Source organism: Scardinius erythrophthalmus (genome assembly GCF_964197995.2).
Source record: "Scardinius erythrophthalmus genome assembly, chromosome: 5".
Lineage (NCBI taxonomy): Eukaryota > Metazoa > Chordata > Actinopteri > Cypriniformes > Leuciscidae > Scardinius > Scardinius erythrophthalmus.
This window is the reverse complement of record NC_138225.1, coordinates 38,796,577-38,813,903: the sequence shown is the minus strand read 5'-3', so window position 1 is coordinate 38,813,903 and position 17,327 is coordinate 38,796,577. Positions and strand designations below refer to the sequence as shown.

At 36.5% G+C, this 17,327-nt stretch overlaps 1 protein-coding gene across 3 annotated transcripts in view; it reads left to right on the top strand.

Annotated features, from left to right (window-relative positions):
* abr (ABR activator of RhoGEF and GTPase) overlaps window positions 1-17,327 on the top strand; it is a 409,594-nt gene that overhangs the window by 358,856 nt on the left and 33,411 nt on the right. The window contains exon 1 of one of the 3 annotated variants that reach the window (XM_081366271.1): window positions 8,892-9,469. The exons of the other annotated variants lie outside the window; for them this stretch is intronic. Coding sequence (XP_081222397.1) covers window positions 9,314-9,469 — 156 coding nt within the window. The 5' untranslated portion in view covers window positions 8,892-9,313. Of the gene's footprint in view, window positions 1-8,891; window positions 9,470-17,327 lie in introns of those variants that run through there. 3 annotated transcript variants of the gene reach the window in all.

Here is a 17,327-nt window from a genome sequence, read left to right as displayed (position 1 = left end):
CTGCTAATGCAGTTAGAGCCCCCCTCATTCCCTCAGGACACACCTCACAAACCCAACCCTCAGCTCCTCACATGAAAGGCCGCAACCCCTATCCTGCTCTTTGTCCTTGGTTCCTCCTCCCCCTCTCCATCCATTCCGCATCTTTGTGATTCAGACACAGTGTTTCTGTGCAGTAGCAGATCCATGTCCCAATGACTTTTGTGTTACATCTGATGGAATTATACACTTAACTATGGTACAATGATGGTAATATTTTTGTATTTGATGTATACCAAAGTAATGAGTAATCGCTGTTTTCATTTATGGTATTTTGCTTAGAATGCCATAGGCTATTTTAAAGGATACAATGGTATTACCTTTATTGTAGTGCCCCAAATGGTAATTCTTATTTTCTGTGTGACTATTAGCTTATACAGCATCCAGTACATCCTCACACCCCAGCCCCATCCTCATCTTTCCACATCACCACCATTACACACATCTGTGCAGTTCTACTTGTCATGTTTTCTGTCTTTGTTTATTCTTATTCCAGTGCCATACGGATGGCACCTAACCAAAATATTCATATCATCCCACAAAAGTAATAGCACAAAAGCCTGCTTAATAAAAAGTATTTTATTGTTAAACATGGAAAACACATGGAAATATATGTGAATGTTTAAGGAATATTTGCAATGTTACGTTGTTTTAAAGGGTGAAGACTTGGTTAAATATACTACTATTTAAATTTTTGGAGTCAAATGTTCCTTGAGCTCCATATCAGCATATTAGAATGGTTTGTGAAGGATCATGTAGCACTGAAGACTGAAAAATTAAGATTTACAATTACAGGAATAAATTAAATTTTTAAAACACATTAAACAAGAAAGCAGGCATTTTAAATTGTAATAATGTTGTATTTCACAATATTACTGGTTTTACAGTCTTTTTGATCAAATAAGTGCAGCCTTGGTGAGCATTTCTTTGTAAGAAACATTTTTAAGCATCTTTAAAAAAAAATACATGTATGAATACATGTATGTCAACTGTTGATGTCTTGTAATTGCTACTACAGTATGTCTGGTAATTGCTATACAGTATGTTTTTGGATGCATGTAAAGCACCATTGTATACAACCACTATTATCTCGTAGAGTTGTTCTGTGATTATGAAAACAGTCACCTTCATTTATATAGCGCTTTTAACAATATGAATTGTTTCAAAGCAGCTTTACAGTGATAACAGGAAATTACAGTAACAGAGATTGTTTTGGCTTTACAGCAGCTCTAGGATAAAGTTATTGTCCAGCTAAAGTTAGTTTTGATTGATTGATAAGTAAAAGAAGTATGTTTGGGATTACTGTGAAGTGGCATCTGAAAATGGACGAATGTGGTTTAGACATAAGCGTATGGTTACCAGGCCGCCCTTTTTGTGTCTTTATGTGTGTGGCTCTGGTCAGAATGCTTCATGCAGATGTCGTCATTGAGCCCATGAATAACTAGTGAGACAAGGTTGTGGACTGAGGTTATGATTGTACCTCTGGTTTAAGTTTATTCGTTGTCACTTATAGTAGTTTAGGTCATGATGAGACACTGACGTCATTGTGAGCTTTGCTTTATCCACTGCTGAACATCCACCTGTGGTTATCTCAGCGACAACCTTCATCCATCCATTCTCCAAGCCACTTGTCCTATATAGAGTTGTGGGATGCTGAAGCCGATCACCCTCAACCAGTGTAATGGAAAACCACATAGAGCAGTACGTCATCACAATCATGAAAAGAAAAGAAAGAAAAGCGGCTGTGAGATGAAAACCGCTCCCCTCCCTCATGCATTGTTGTTGTAAGCTTCCAGTCTCTGACAGAGAAGAAAGAGCAAAGCAAGAGAATAGAGTGTTTTCACTCATCTAAACTCCCTATTTCAGCCTTTAGCTTCACCTGTTTAATGAGCATCACTGTCACTTGTTTCTGAAAAGATGAAAGAGAGAACCCTTCTGAAGCACTTACCACCCCCTTTATATGCTAAAGTCGACTCAATTTATTTATTTATTTATTTATTTATTTATTTATTTATTTTGCTCTACTTTCCTAGAGAAGAACAAGGGCATCCTGCACCTATTTTTGTTTTTTGGAGGGTTCACCAGTTTCAGTCCTGGCTCACTTGGTACTATAGGCAAGATAAGACATGAAAATAATAATAGAAAAAAAAAATACATATATATATATATATATATATATATATATATATATATATATTAGCACGTTAGTATCCCCCCCCCCCCCAACAAAAATTAAGCCAGTTATTTATATCTTTTGCTGTAGTGTGTCAGTAGGAAATAACAGTTTACATTTCCAAACTTTTCTTTTACCATTAATTAAAATGATTCAGTGAGATTTTTGTATGCACACGGAGTCTAACAACATGGTATGCTCCACATGGAGATCTAATCTCACCATCATCGAGTCTGTCTGTAATTTGCAGGTAGGTTTTTTCAAGCGTAATGTTGTTGCTGCAGTTCTATAGTTAGTCTGTCTCAGTTTTTTCTGTTTCTTCATGTAATCCCACATGCAGGGCCGTTTGAAGGAATTTGGGGGCCCCAAGCAAAATGGACAAAAAGCTTACAGGAACCACAGCATAGCCATATAGTTCACCCGCACTTTATATAAATAAAAAATGTTTACAGTGCAAATACTGCTGTTGCATATACTGTGCATAAAATTTGAACATTTTCAACAATTGAACATTTGCAGTAACCTTGAAGTAACTGTTCAAGATCCATTGATAACTTATAAAAATAATGTTGTATTTGCAGAAACTGTCACTACCGTATATTCCGACACTAGCACATTAAGATAAGCTATGAAAAAATCATGTTCCTCTGCCTCTTTCTGGTTAAATAATGTTTATAGATGGGTAAAAGTAAAAAGACTGTTTGCTAACAGTTAAATGACAATTAACTAAAGATTAAATAACAATTTACCATCTATTAATGATGGTTATTATAAAGTGTTACCGAAAAGATATGTTAGCATTTCCATATTTTGATATTAGAAGGGAAGGGATGCAGCTGCTTTCACAACTACCAATGCTTCAAAACATCCCGAGCTAATGTTTGATATGCATGGAATTTATTGTGTGGTTTTCCTAACCCCCATTTGGTAAATAGATTATCACGGTGGAATAGGTCTTGCCCCAAACTATATCTCTGAGCTCATCCACACATACACACCTGTCCGCACACTTAGATCATCTGATACCGGTCTGTTGAAAATCCCACGACACAAACTATCATCATTTGGTGGAAGGGCTTTCTGCACCGCTGCGCCAACTCTCTGGAATTCAATTCCACAACAAATCCGCAATCTCTCATCACTACAAGATTTCAAAACCCGCATCAAAACACATCTTTTTGTCACTTGTTTCCCTGACCCCTGAATGTTCTGATTCTATATGTACTATACCTCTTCTATGTTATTCTTCACAGTTTATATGTATCGTATCTATGTCATGTTTCTATGTTTTATGTATTTGCAATTATTGTAAAGCGACCTTGAGTCCTCAGAAAGGCGCTATATAAAATAAACTTATTATTATTATTATTATTATAATAGTTAGTATAGTATGCTATCTATGCCACTTTCATCAAAACCTATTACAAAGCTATAGCAATGTCATGTCATTAAATACGATAAACAGTGATTCTGGAACAGATCTGCGTCTTCCTTATCCCGTTAAAAAAAACATATTACAGTATGTAACCATATTCCGTCCGTTCGAAAAAAAAGTTGCACTAAACTGTTCGTTATAAGCAGCGTTTGCCGTCAGGCAGGTAGCTAACATAAACATATTTTTGCTAGCCTACCTGCTGCAAAATTACACCATTTGTACAAGACAAGAGCTATTTTATCCAGTGTAATTTATCACTTACCACTATCTTGTTTTACTTGCATAATTCCGCTTCATGATGATGACTGCCGAGGAGGTTTTGTATTTTGCGGCAGCAGAGATCACGTAGTTGGCTGGCTGCGGTCAGCGACTACTGAGGGGGGCCCCCTTGAGGGGGATCCCGATAACAGTGTCATTGCACTTTACTGCATTGACTATCAAAGGGGCGCTCACAGTTTGTCGTTGCATTTTATTCTTAACCAGTCGTTGTCTTGGGGCCCCAGGCCAGCTCGGGGCCCCAAGCAATTGCTTGGTTTGCTTGCCTTGTCGCGACGGGCCTGCCCACATGGACATGATGATGATGAGATCAGATCTCTGTGAGGAGCATACCGGACTTAGGGTGTATTCACACCTGACTTGTTTGGTTCGATTGAATCAAACTCAAGTTCGTTTCCCCCCTTGGTGCGGATCTTTTGGGCAGGTGTGAATACAGCGATCGCACTCGGGTGTGGACCAAACAACCATACCGAGACCCGGCTGAAGAGATGGGCATTATTAGTGGGGTAATTTACGAGATATATCCTTGAATCCGTTACTGTAGCGCCTGCACTAAGCCATCCGGCTGATTTCTCTAAATAAGCTCTAACTTTAATAATGTTCAACCAAGGAAAAAAAAGCGTCTTGGTGGGTGTTTGGCTCGAGGTCATGGTGCAAAGGACCCTAGGTTGATTTTACTCCGAACCATCCCTTTAAGGCTGTATTCATCTGATCAAAAAAGTCATATTGTGAAATATTATAACAATTTAAAATAATGTTTTTCTATTTTAATATTTTTTTAGAATGTAATGTATTACTGTAATGGCAAAGCTGAAGTTTAAGTAGCCATTAAGCTAGTCTTTAATGATACTTCAAAAATCATTGTAATATGTTAATTTGGAGACCAAGGACAGTTGCTTAATATTTTTTATTTTTGCAGGATTCAGCATTTTTGTGAAGTAGAAATCTTTTGTAACATAAATCTGTCCCTTTTGATCACTTTAATAAGTCCCTGCTGTATTATTTTCCCTATTTTTTTATTTCTATGGAAGAGAGCAGTAGTCAAAATTCAAAATTGACAATAGGTAAATGATGGCAAAATGTTCAGTTCACAGCAAAAGATAGGTAAGCTGTGACTCAAATGGACCGGACAAATTTGTCATTTCAGGTTACCATGCAAATAATTATTTTTATAATACTTTTTTTTTTTTTTTTTTTTGAAGTTTCTTTCGAAATCACTTGGCTCTAAGGGGGCATGATGCTTCTAGAGAAGAGATGTACCACAGAGGAAACATTTCTGCTCCTCAAGGTGCACTCTAAAAACTTTTACTGTGATTTACAAAAAGAATTTCGGTGAAACATTTTTATATTTAAAAATATTGAGTAAATTTTAAAGCATTGAAATCCGTTACATATACCGTATGAACTGAGTAAAAATGTAAAAATTAAGTATATCTGAGTAACTGCATTTGGTACCATAAAAAAAAAAACGGAGTAGAAATAATTAGGGGAAAATTTTTAAAACAATATTTATGAGTCATATAATTTTTTATAGTATGTGTAATACTAACTTTTAATTTTCTCTAAACCTTTGTGAAATTGTACTTGCATGCCACAAACCTCTGGAGACAGAGAGAAAGAGAGGTGGAAAGCTCAAGCTGCCGAGAACAGCCGATGCATCTTAATTGGTAATTATAGCACTGACGTCGCAGCCGTTTCAATCCTCCGGTCTCCTTTCGGCCATTAAATCTTCTTCTAAGAAGCCCTGAGGCCAAAGCCGTGCCCTCAGATTTAGTATGCTGTACATGTCAAGTCAGACATACAAATTCTAATGAAATTTCTAAGTGTTACCTGTTTTTTGTCAGGTCCATGGCTGGTTAACACACCTCTGACATATTGAGTTGTGGTGCTCAAATGGGAAATTCAAGTTTGAATTTGGTGTGTGTCATTTCCCTTTCCCTGTCTTTTTTGTTGCTGCGCTGCTCTCAATATGGTAATGCCAAATGTGGTAAATGCCAAACCTAAAAATATAAGGACACACAGATGTTTACTGCTCACTATCTGCCTTTAATTCACTCTTTTGTCTTGTGTTAGATTAGATAATACTAAAATCTAAGGCTTTAGCATGAACACATTTCTGTATGCTCATGTCATGATCCATGGATGGAGGAAAGGTGGTATGAGGACAAATGGAAAGAAAGAGAAGAAAAATTACCTGGTAGACACCAATGTGTGTATACTTTCTGTGCTAAACAGTTTCTACACTGATTTAATTCAAATTAGCCAAAATATAAAAAAATTAAGTACTTGCACACAGGAAGCAGGGAATACATGGAACTTTGTGCAATTTTTTTAATTGTGCCGCCGGGTTTTGTGGATGCTGATTCCATGGGGGCCTGAAAAGTATGTTCAGATGACTTCTGGCTAACTGGATGTGCTTAGGTGCATGGTGCAGCACTAGTACCACTTTTTTTTTTTTTAAGTACACCCTTTTGATCTGCAGTGCCTGTGAGGTTTTCACAAACAACTAGAAATACAGTCTTTTTTCCGGTCTTATGCAAGATTTGGATGGAGGAAAGGTGGTATGAGGACAAATGGGAAAGAAAGAGAAGAAAAATTACCTGGTAGACACCAATGTGTGCAGCTCCAGAGACTAAGCACGAGGACAGAAGATGTAGAACAATCCCACACCTGCTTACATAACCAACGTATATACTGTGCACCAACACACACAAGACGCAGCCGCCCCAGGCTCCCAATGACACACACTGCTAAGATTACAGAAGCAGAGAATGTGCTCTGTAAGTATAGTGTCAGATTATGAAATATGTTTGTCTTCACTGACACACAAACTTCAAGAGTATTTTTGTCTTTAACTTTGTGTTTATGAATTAGAGAATATGGTGGTTCAGGTCAGGTCTCAGATGACAGTCACTGACAGGGTTTTTGGGCAAGTTTGAGGAAAACCTGTCCAGGGGTGCGTTCTCCGAAACTACCTTAACGCTACGTCGTTCTTAAGTTGTACCTTAAGAAGTACCTTATCGTTAATACGTGGTTTCCGAAACCTTCTTAGTTAAGTATACCTTCTGTAAGTCATACGTTCGTAAGGCTGGTCTGGAGCGCTCTTAGCTATACCTTATCGCTGCTGACGGTTCATACCGCTAGTGGCCACCACTACGCAAAAAGCTTTTTTACATCGCAGTTTAATTACACATAGAAAATTTTATATGAACATTTAATATAAAATCTGATTTAGTATTAAAATTACATTTTTACTTTACTTTAAAATTTTACACATAAAATACTTAAGTTGTTATAGCCTACACCCAGTGTATGGAAGTGTTTTCATTAATAAAGTTTCCATACACTAATGGTTGTTAGCTTTTTTAATTACTATCCTAAGGCACATCAACTGGCGAACCATTTGACAGAAAAGGCTTTGGAGTCTATATAAAGAAAGATGAGTTTACACAAACTTTATAGCTATGGCAGCGAGACAGCGAGTACTTGTTTTAAATCAAAGACGGCGCCGTCCGCGGAGCCAGTTAGTGTATGTCAACTACATGGCTGGTGGATAATCAGCATACATTGTGGAGAACATTACCACACTTATGGCCGTGAGGGTTTGGGATTGCACACTTGCTAAATTATAAACACATACTCATATTTATTTCTGCATGTACATATTTCAATGAGCCCCGATAAATGCAGTTTGTACTATTTCTAAAACGCTTCTTTATAAAGAACATTGTTTTCTCAATACTTTACCTATACCGCTGTGAAGGAAAGAGCGCACAATCGATCATCGAGGCATCGATATCAACCTATTCAGCGCCTCCACCAGGTTTACCTTAAGCAACATCCTAAGGTATAGTTCGGAGAACACACGTAGGAAAGGTATACCTGTAGTTAAGGTGTACCTTTTGAGTCTTTGTAGCGCGCTAAGAGACAACGTTATCGGAGAACGCAGACCAGGTCATATTTCATGCCAAAGTCAAAACAGAAATCTGAGAATAAATATTTGCATTAATTTTTTTTGCATTATTTACACTATTTTATGACTAGACAAGTAAGTATGTTTTCCATCAAATTATTTGTAGTTTTTATTTTTAAAATTTTGATTCTTACTCTTTTTTTTTCTTCTCAGTGATGATTCTCATTACTGTAAATAAAGTATTACAGTAAAACATTATTTAATACAATGTTTTTTTTTATTAAATCAACACTTTAAAGACTGTATAAAAGTTACAATTATGTAGAAATATAAAATAAATAATTAGATTTTTATTTATTTTCTACCATTCAAAAATGTGGGGTTGGTAAGATTATTTTAATTGTTTTTGAAAGAAGTTTCTTATGCTCACCAAGGCTTATCAAAAACACAGTAAAAACAGTAATATTGTGAAATATTATTTCAATTTAAAATAACTGTTTTCTATTTTACTACTGTGATGGCAAAAGCTGAATTTTCAGCAGCCATTACTACACATCACGTCACATGATCCTTTAGATATCATTCTAATATGATATTTGGTGCCCAAGAAACATTTCTTATTATTGTCAGTGTTGAAAACAGTTGTTCTGCTTGATAATTCTGTGAAAACCATACATTTAAAGGAAGTGCATTTACTCGAAATAAAATATTTTGTATATTTATCTGATCTGATTGTGGGAGATGTGCTTATTTGTTATAAAAAATAATTCTACAAATAGGCTTTATTTTCTTTATGCAAAAAATAATTTCTTTAAATAGTAGTTCTTTCTTTTGATTTGGGATAAAATGTTCTGATGATTCTGGGGTAACTCAGCACACAAAGAACGTAACTCCTTTATGGCTCTGTCTTCCTCTCCCTCCGTCGCGCATCTGGAGACTTAAAAACTGCTTTGTGATAGAATCAGCTCACCCACTCCCTCTCTCCCTCCCTCCCTCCCTCTCTCCTTTTCTCCTCCCACTCTTTCTTCCTCTCACTCTCTGTTTTCTGGGGATCAGATGTTGAGGAGAGCGCAGCAGGAGAGAGATGCAGGAGAGCGTTACTTTAACATACTCTGAAGGACCTATAGTTCAGATTTTAAGCTTGAGAAAAGGCAAAAACATGGCAATGTTTACTTTCCTCCAGAAATGAGCCCTTTATTTCACAGGTTAACAGGGCTAATTTTTATCATTTTGTTAATCACTCTGTCCTCAGAGGGCACTTAACACAAGAAGTGAAAATTGTGATCTCCAAGTAAAGGCACAAGGAAAAAAGCGTTTTATTTTATTGTTTATTTTTTTTAGAAAAGTGTTTTTTTATCATTTTGCTGTGAAGAATTTGGGAAGAGTTTGATTTTACCTTGGGAATCGTTGTACTGGTGTTCCGGGGGTCAGCGCCCCCCTCTCTTTCTCTGTGCGTGGCTGCGAGAGGAACAAAGTTAGGATGACAGAGATCCTGGTGACGGACTGTAATCTGAACTCAGTGTGTGAGCGCGTGGAGCAGCACTGCTGTGTGGACGATCCTTCAGCCATCAAAAAACACACCAACAGCGGCGCCAAACTGTGGGGCCGTGTGCGCAGTAAACTGCTCAGGCAAAAGGTCACTCGCTTTTTCATTCTTTCTCCAACTGTTACATCCTTCTGGTCTCATTCTTTTCATCAGTTTTCTGTCTGTTACTCGGCCTTTAACTCATTGAAAGTCACTGAATGCAATCTGCACTTTTTCATGCTCTGTCTCAATGCAGAAAGTTGATCCTGTAAATAGTTGGTCTCACTTTATTTGAATTCTTTAAACTATATACTAACATTTAAATTAATGTGTTAAGTGTGTGTGTACATATATGTGTGTGTGTGTATATATATATATATATATATATGATATAGATATATAGAATAGTAAGTGTTAGTATTAATGGGTTAGCATTAATGTTGGAGAAAAGCTCGGGTTGAGTTGGGCAGGTCTTTCCACCAGCTTGGAACAGTCAAGGTAAAGGTTTGTGAAAGCGATTGTGAATATGTGTCTGTGAAAATGAAAATTTTGGTCATTTACATTTATTAATTTTGAGTATTTAGTAATTTATTTGTGATAAACACTTTAAGTGGGCTATTAAAAAAAGTGTTATTTATATGTTGAATTATGTTCTTTATAGAAAGCAAGTTGTCTAAGGTAGACCGTTTTTTTGTTTGTTCATTTTTATGTCCTGTTGCTCTTAAAGGAATAGTTCACTTTGAAATTAAATTTTGGTATGTTTTAGCTTACCTCAAGGGCATCCAAGATGTAGGTGTCTTTTTTTCCGCAGTAGTTACAATTTTTATATTTTTAGGTCAAACCGTTCTTGTCTGTCAGTCATATAATGCAGGTCTATGGTCACTGTCTCAAAGAGCATGCACAGAGTCCAAATTAAAACAATTCCCCATCGTCCAAATTAAACAATTCCGCATCGTAAGTACACATTGATGGCCTAAGACACGAAACGAGCGGTTTGTGTGAGAAAACGAACAGTATTTATATAGTTTTTATCTCTTATACACAGCCACGTCCAAGTGATCTGAGGGCGCTCGCGCATCCTGGTGTGTGACGTGTACGCAGACTGGTGCATAGATATATACACTAGATGTCGCCTAGTAAACTGTCAAAAATGCAGTCAAATGTTCCGGTTTGTATGCTGTTTAAACGAGTGACATTAAATATACATGTTTTTGTGTGTGTGCGTGCGTGCGTGCGTGCGTGCGTGCGTGCGTGTGTGTGTGTGTTTTTCTGGCTGCAGTTAGAGGTTAATTATCACTTTAACCTGCTGTCCAAGAGCCCCTGGCAGGTATCACCCACCCACTGATGAAGATCAATTAATCACACCATTACTCTCACACTCACCATTGTATAATCTTTAATTAATAATTACAACACCAGCTATTCTCATGCATTTGCAAAGGCTCTTATAGCTGAGATCCATAGCATGATTTATAAATGAATCTATGAATCTTTGTTCACTGATGCAGAATCAAAATCCTTGAAAATAGAAATTATTTAAGAATTAATTAATTTAAAATTAAATGTGTGTAACAAAAAAAACGTATTATAACAAGGCATGCAATTAATTAATTATTATTATTAATTCTTTATTGAATATTATTCATATTTTTTTTTTATAATTATTAATTTAATTTACTTAAAATCTCAGGATGTGTTTTGGGTTCAATAAGAACTCTCCCATGCTCAATACAGTAAAAAGAGAAGAAAAAAAACAGAGGAAAAACAGTGATAATGTGAAATGTTATTACAATTTTAAATAATTGTTTTCTATTTGTATATATTTTAAAGATGTATTTATCAAAAATCATGGAAATCATGATATTTTTTCAGGATTTTTTGATTAATAGAAAGTTCAAAAGAAAAGCATTTATTTGAAATCGAAATCTTTTGTAGTAAAATGTTAAAGCTGCAGTCCGTAACTTTTGGCGCTCTAGCGGTTAACTGCATGCGTCTTGCGGAAGAACATTGTAGCCGGAGCTACTTCTCTTTGTTTATGTCTTTGACGAGTCATGCAGGTACTGTGCTACTCCGCAGTGGTACAACCCAAACCCAATCTAAAATAGTCTGAATATAAACACTTATTATAGGTGTAACGTAGTGATTCAGGATAAGACAAAAACACAATGTACTCGCTTATTATATAAATTTTATACATTTTGAACAAAAAAAAAAGTTACGGACTGCAGCTCTTTAACTGTCCCTTTTGATTAGATTAATGCATCCTTGCTGAGTAAGTATTGATTTATTTAAATAAAAAATAAAAAACATTAATAAATCTTACTGACCTGCTTTAGAGGTAAGGAATATGTCGTTTTGATTATAACTACAGTATTATAACATTGATGGGATTGAACTGGAGAATGACACATGATCCAATTAATTCTAGCTCAGCATTCTCTGTTGCTGAATGATCGTCCTGCTGTGATGAGATCAGTGCCTTCAGACTCTACATGGAACATGTGGGAGTAAGTGTGCAGTGTGTGTGTGCGCGTGTGTGTGTGAGAGAGAAATGTAGGTGTCTCCACATGGGGTATCTGCCCTGCCAGCACTTTGAGCAGTAATTTATGTGCATAGTTTTTCGGGCTGTAAAAACAAACCTTTTTAGCCTCTGCTGTACTTATGTGTATCTTTTGCCCAGTCAGGGTTAATCCTCTTCCTGATCCACTGACCCAGGACTGACCATAGAGACAGACAGATTACAGACAAAGACCCCTTGGTTATGATCCTGTAGCTGTAACACATCATTTTCACTCTACACTCTTAAAAATAAAGGTTCTTTATTGGCACATATGGTTCCATGAAGAACCGTTAACATCCATGTAACCTTTCCTTTAAACAAAAGGTTCTACAGATTAAAAAGTTTTTAAGACTAAGAAAAAATGGTTCTTCTATGGCATCACTGCAAAAAAAATTTGTAGCCTTAATTTTTAAAAGTGCAGGATAGAGCAGGGGTTCCCAAACTTTTCCATGACAAGGCCCCCCAAATACCACTAGGTTCTGGCCAAGGCCCCCCTTTTGCAGGATGTGTTATTGAACCCATCGACAATACTACAGCAAATGTAGAAATAAATAAATAAAACATCTAGGTGAACATCAGATTATGTGATGGTGTTTGATACCAGCCAATCAGAAAGATTATAGAGATGCACCGATTACAATTTTCTAGGTCAATTCCGATTTGTCATTGAGTTTGACCTGCCGATACAGATTTTAGCTATTCCGATTTCATTTTTTCTAGCCACTTTACAGCACACACAAATATTTCTTTTCTATATATATTTTTTTTATAAAACACCAGTTTTACCCAAACTGATTAATAAAAACAAGTTTAAATGGGTAAATTTTCTATAAATATTTTTGAGTCTTTTCTGACATCGCCTACTCCAGTTCTTGTTAAAACACACTATACATGCAAATTATGTGCATTTTAGGTACTTTTTGTGTGAAATCATATTTATTTTGTCTATCAAAAGTGTGCTTTCACTTTAATAGAGCGTGAGCAGCGTAGCAAAAATAGACTCGGCGCCAAAACCCTCATCTTCACTACTGCTCACGCGACGCTCCTGCTTGACTCCTGAATGCACTCCTTGAACATGCACGGCGAAAAAAATTTGCGCTGCTCACGCGCCGCTCGTGCTTGCGGTCTGAAACGGCCATAATTCACAATTCCTACATGTGTGTTCCTTGTGCACGTATGATGCTGATGTTGTGCGATATCAATCATGCTGCGCCCCAGTGCATTTGCCTGGCATAAAATCAGCATATGTCAGACTGAAAATCACGTGAAAATCGGCCAATTCCGGTCACCAGCCGATCAATCAGTTCATCTCTAAAAGATTAGCATTCTATAATGTTCAGATAGGCTATGCAACAAATTATTATAATGCTATTTCATAACAATACTCATATTAACAAATATTTTTCAAAGATAATTTTTTTTCTTTTCTTTTTTTTTCGCTATTCTTTTTCCAACTTGCTGGCGGCCCCCACTTTGAAAACCCCGGGGATAGAGAATCGCTTTTGGTAGTAATACACAACAAAGCAGGACACTTGTCTTTCCATGTGCTGAGCTCATGCTCTTTTGAAGTTCTCTACCTCTTTTCTTTTTTTTCCCCCCTCCTGTCTGTCTTTCTCTGACTTCCTCTTCTTCTGTTGTTTCAACATCATTCTGTATTGTTTTGTTCTAGTTGCATATTATATAAAGGAATTCTGCCTGAAAAATCACATACAAGTAGCCTACTGTAGGCACACCCTGCTTTTGTGTTCCCACAGGTACTGACACATAAAGACTGTGTGTCAAAGGTAGACAAAGACATTTACTCATATATACTCATAATCAGACACAGGTGTAATAGATACACACATAATTGCCACTTACTGCCAATTACATTTATAAACAAACAACCTCATTTTGCAGCGCTTGGAAACACACTTGTGAACTCTCTCACAGATGGCCAGTCTCATTGACTGAATATTGAATGAGTCTTTGTGGCCAAGAGAGTGTGTGTATTTACTGTATCTGTGTGAGTGTGTTCCTTTGATATGGTCATGAAGGATCCTAGTGTTGTCTCATGACCTTCTCATAATGTCTGACCTCCAAAAATGCGCTTTTATTACATAAACATAAACCTTATCAGAACACGCTGCCCTTAACCCCTCAGACCAGAAACAGGCTGTGTCTGAAAGTACCCCCTATACCCTTATATAAGTGCACTATTTTGGGACAGCCATTTGTAGAGGTGTCCAAACCACAGTGGACATTATTGAGTGTGCTCATTCAATCCCATAATGCTCTACAATAACGAGTGTACAACATATACTCTCAACTGCGCTGAATGAATTCCCACGTCTCATCAGATGACATCCACAGCACTTCTGACGCACTCAGTGTCTGAATTCGCTCACTATTTTTTATTCACTACTTATGCAATGAAGTAATGTAGGGAATGGTGCAATAACAGTAACAGTATAATCATATATAGTTAGGACAATAATAAGAAACTGATCATCACCTTGCTAATGAATATTTGGTTGTCAATATGAAAGGTGACATGCTCTTCCGTATTTTTTTTGCAAATTCATCTGTCACTAGTCAAATTATGTAGATGATTGACTGAAAAGAACTTTTGTGTTACTGTTCATATTTTTGCTTCTGTGTTGGGTCACCACTCGAGGTCCAATGTAAAATCTTAGTCCTGAAGCAAAACCAGTCGAGTATCACTGCTCTTTATTAGAGGTCGACCGATAGTGGATTTTACCGATAACGATAGCTAGGTTGGGCCATACTTGCCGATAACCGATAAATCAACCGATAGTTTTTAAAATTGATACTGGATAAAAACAAACATAGCACTCCAAGTAAAACAGTGCTGAACTTTATTATAAACCTAATAAAACTGTATTGAACCATGAAAACATGCTAAATGAAATAAATATATAATATAAATAAATATTGAAGTCAATAAAAGACATTCATTCAAACTGAAACAAAAAGTAATACTCTAAATAACAAATAAAACCAGTTACATTCAAAATGTAACTGTTTAACTGTTCTTTTTCAAGCCAACTTAATGAATAAAAAAGTAAAAAAAAATGATCAGTATAATATTTGAGCAATACAATTGCACCTTGATCATTCATGTTAGTTTGATAGTGCATTAACTATGGTTAACAAATACATTTTTGTCAGTGTTTTAACCGCTTGAGGTACTACTAAAAACCTTAATTTAAAAATGTATTAGTACATGTTAATTAACAAATAATGAACAATCCTTATACAGACGTTATTAACCTTAGTTAATGTTAGGCTACATATGGAATTTTATTGTAAGTGTTATAATTTCATATAAACCCAAACAGTCATGCTTAAATATCTACAAGAGCATTGAAATGACATACATATTAAATGTATAGTCTCACACTTTTGCTTGTATTTTATAAACACTTGATGATTATCTAATCAAAATAACAAAATATGTATTAAAGTGATGATGAAAAAATAACTGAAATCGAATGCTTTTCTGATTTGTTTATATGTTTCTTTCGGCTGTATGAACATATCAGTTTGATATCTTACGTCTCTAGCTTTAAATATGCAACTTCTCTGCATATTCAATGCATAAAAGTGACCAGCTGGATATAAACTAATGCAAATAGAGGTAACAATTGGGACATTAAACATTCGGGTCGGACTTACGTTTATTTTTGTCAGTGTTTTAACCGCTTGAGGTAGGCTACTACTAAAGTTAGCGTCCTCTCAGCCTTGAAGGCAAACAAACATACTGTTGTGCTATTCTTTCTCTACTAATGCAGCATTTAGTCAACAAATGAATCACTTTATAATGATATGACAAAATGTACTGTATACATAGGCTACCTTTTAGCTCTCGGTGCTTTAAACGCGCGTCTGATGTCAGAGCTCTCCACGCAGCGTGTGCTCTCAGTGCAGTGCAGCACGCAGAATCACGTGTCGAAATAAACAACACGAGGCATCAGCGATAGTTTTTATTACACCTCTAGAGGCCGCTCTTGTACTGCATGATGCCAGCAGAGCCTTCTCAGCTCTCCCTTACTGTGTAATGAATGACAGCGCGCGCTTCTCAGCTGCTCCAGCAGCGGACGCAACCAGGAAAAACTATCGGTATGTATTTTTGCCGATAACGATAGTTCCACCAATCAACTATCGGTGCCGATTAATCGGCAAAACCGATGAATCGGTCGACCTCTACTCTTTATACAAGCACAGATGCGAATACTTTGCTAACCTAATGCTTGTCTGATTCATTTGTACAGTATTTTATGAGCACTTTTTTTCCTTACTGTGACATTAAAGGGATAGTCCACCCAGAATTAAACATTCAGTCATTTACTGTATGACTTTTTTTTGTTCTGCAAAACAAAACAAAAATAGTGTGGGTCCAAACAACATTGGACCCTCATTGACTTCTTTTATATTCCACAGAAGAAAGTCTATAAAGTTTTGGAACAAATTGGGGGTGAGTAAATTATGACAGAATTTTTGTTTTGGGGTGAACTCTCCCTTTAACAAACCTCAGTACTCAAGGAGTGTGTGCTATTGTACTGAATTTGCTAAATTATTGCCACATGAAAGAGAAAACTGACTGTAGAAGAACACAGTTTACACTAATGCTTGTTATAGTGGCTTGTGGCAATTGTTCCTCTTTTGAAAAGAAAGAAAGAACAGAAGGAGGGAGGGTCTGTGAAAGGGTGTATTATGCACGAGAAGAAGAATATGTCCCCAGAGATGAACCCATCCTCTGTAACTTCTCTCCAGCCTATACGGCCTCACAAATGGTGCTCCAGGTCTTAACATGCTAATGACTGAAGCACTGATGAACCTTGCTCCTCTTTAAATGCCAGCTATATGCTAATGGATGCTTTTATCACCCACATAAATCTTCTGCTGCCAATGTGAGGGCACCAGAAACCTTTGAGGGGCTACTGAACCCCCACAAGACCTTGCTTATTGGGCTAATGAAGTGGAGGAGGGTGATGGTGGTGTCTGAGACTGGACACAACAAATGTTGACCTGCTTGTATTTCTTTTTAGAATAAAGTGCTTTGGCAGTACTGTGGTTCAGTGATGAGCATGGTACTTTGATAAATATCATGGCACTGGATGAATTCGGTAACACTTTATTTTATTGTCCTTTTTACATTGTTTTTACATGTGCTTTCTATAGTAATAAGTAGACTTAAGAAATTAATGCATAATTACAAGCCTAAACCCTAACCCTATATTAAGTACATGTTGTTAATTAACACCTTACATTAAAGTTCTTATATTCCTATGCAGTGGCATTTACTGTGCATGGTATATCAAGCATTTCCACTGTAGCATGTTAAAAATACATAGTAATGCTGGTAGAACACTTTATTTTATAGTTCTGTTCCCCATGTACATACAG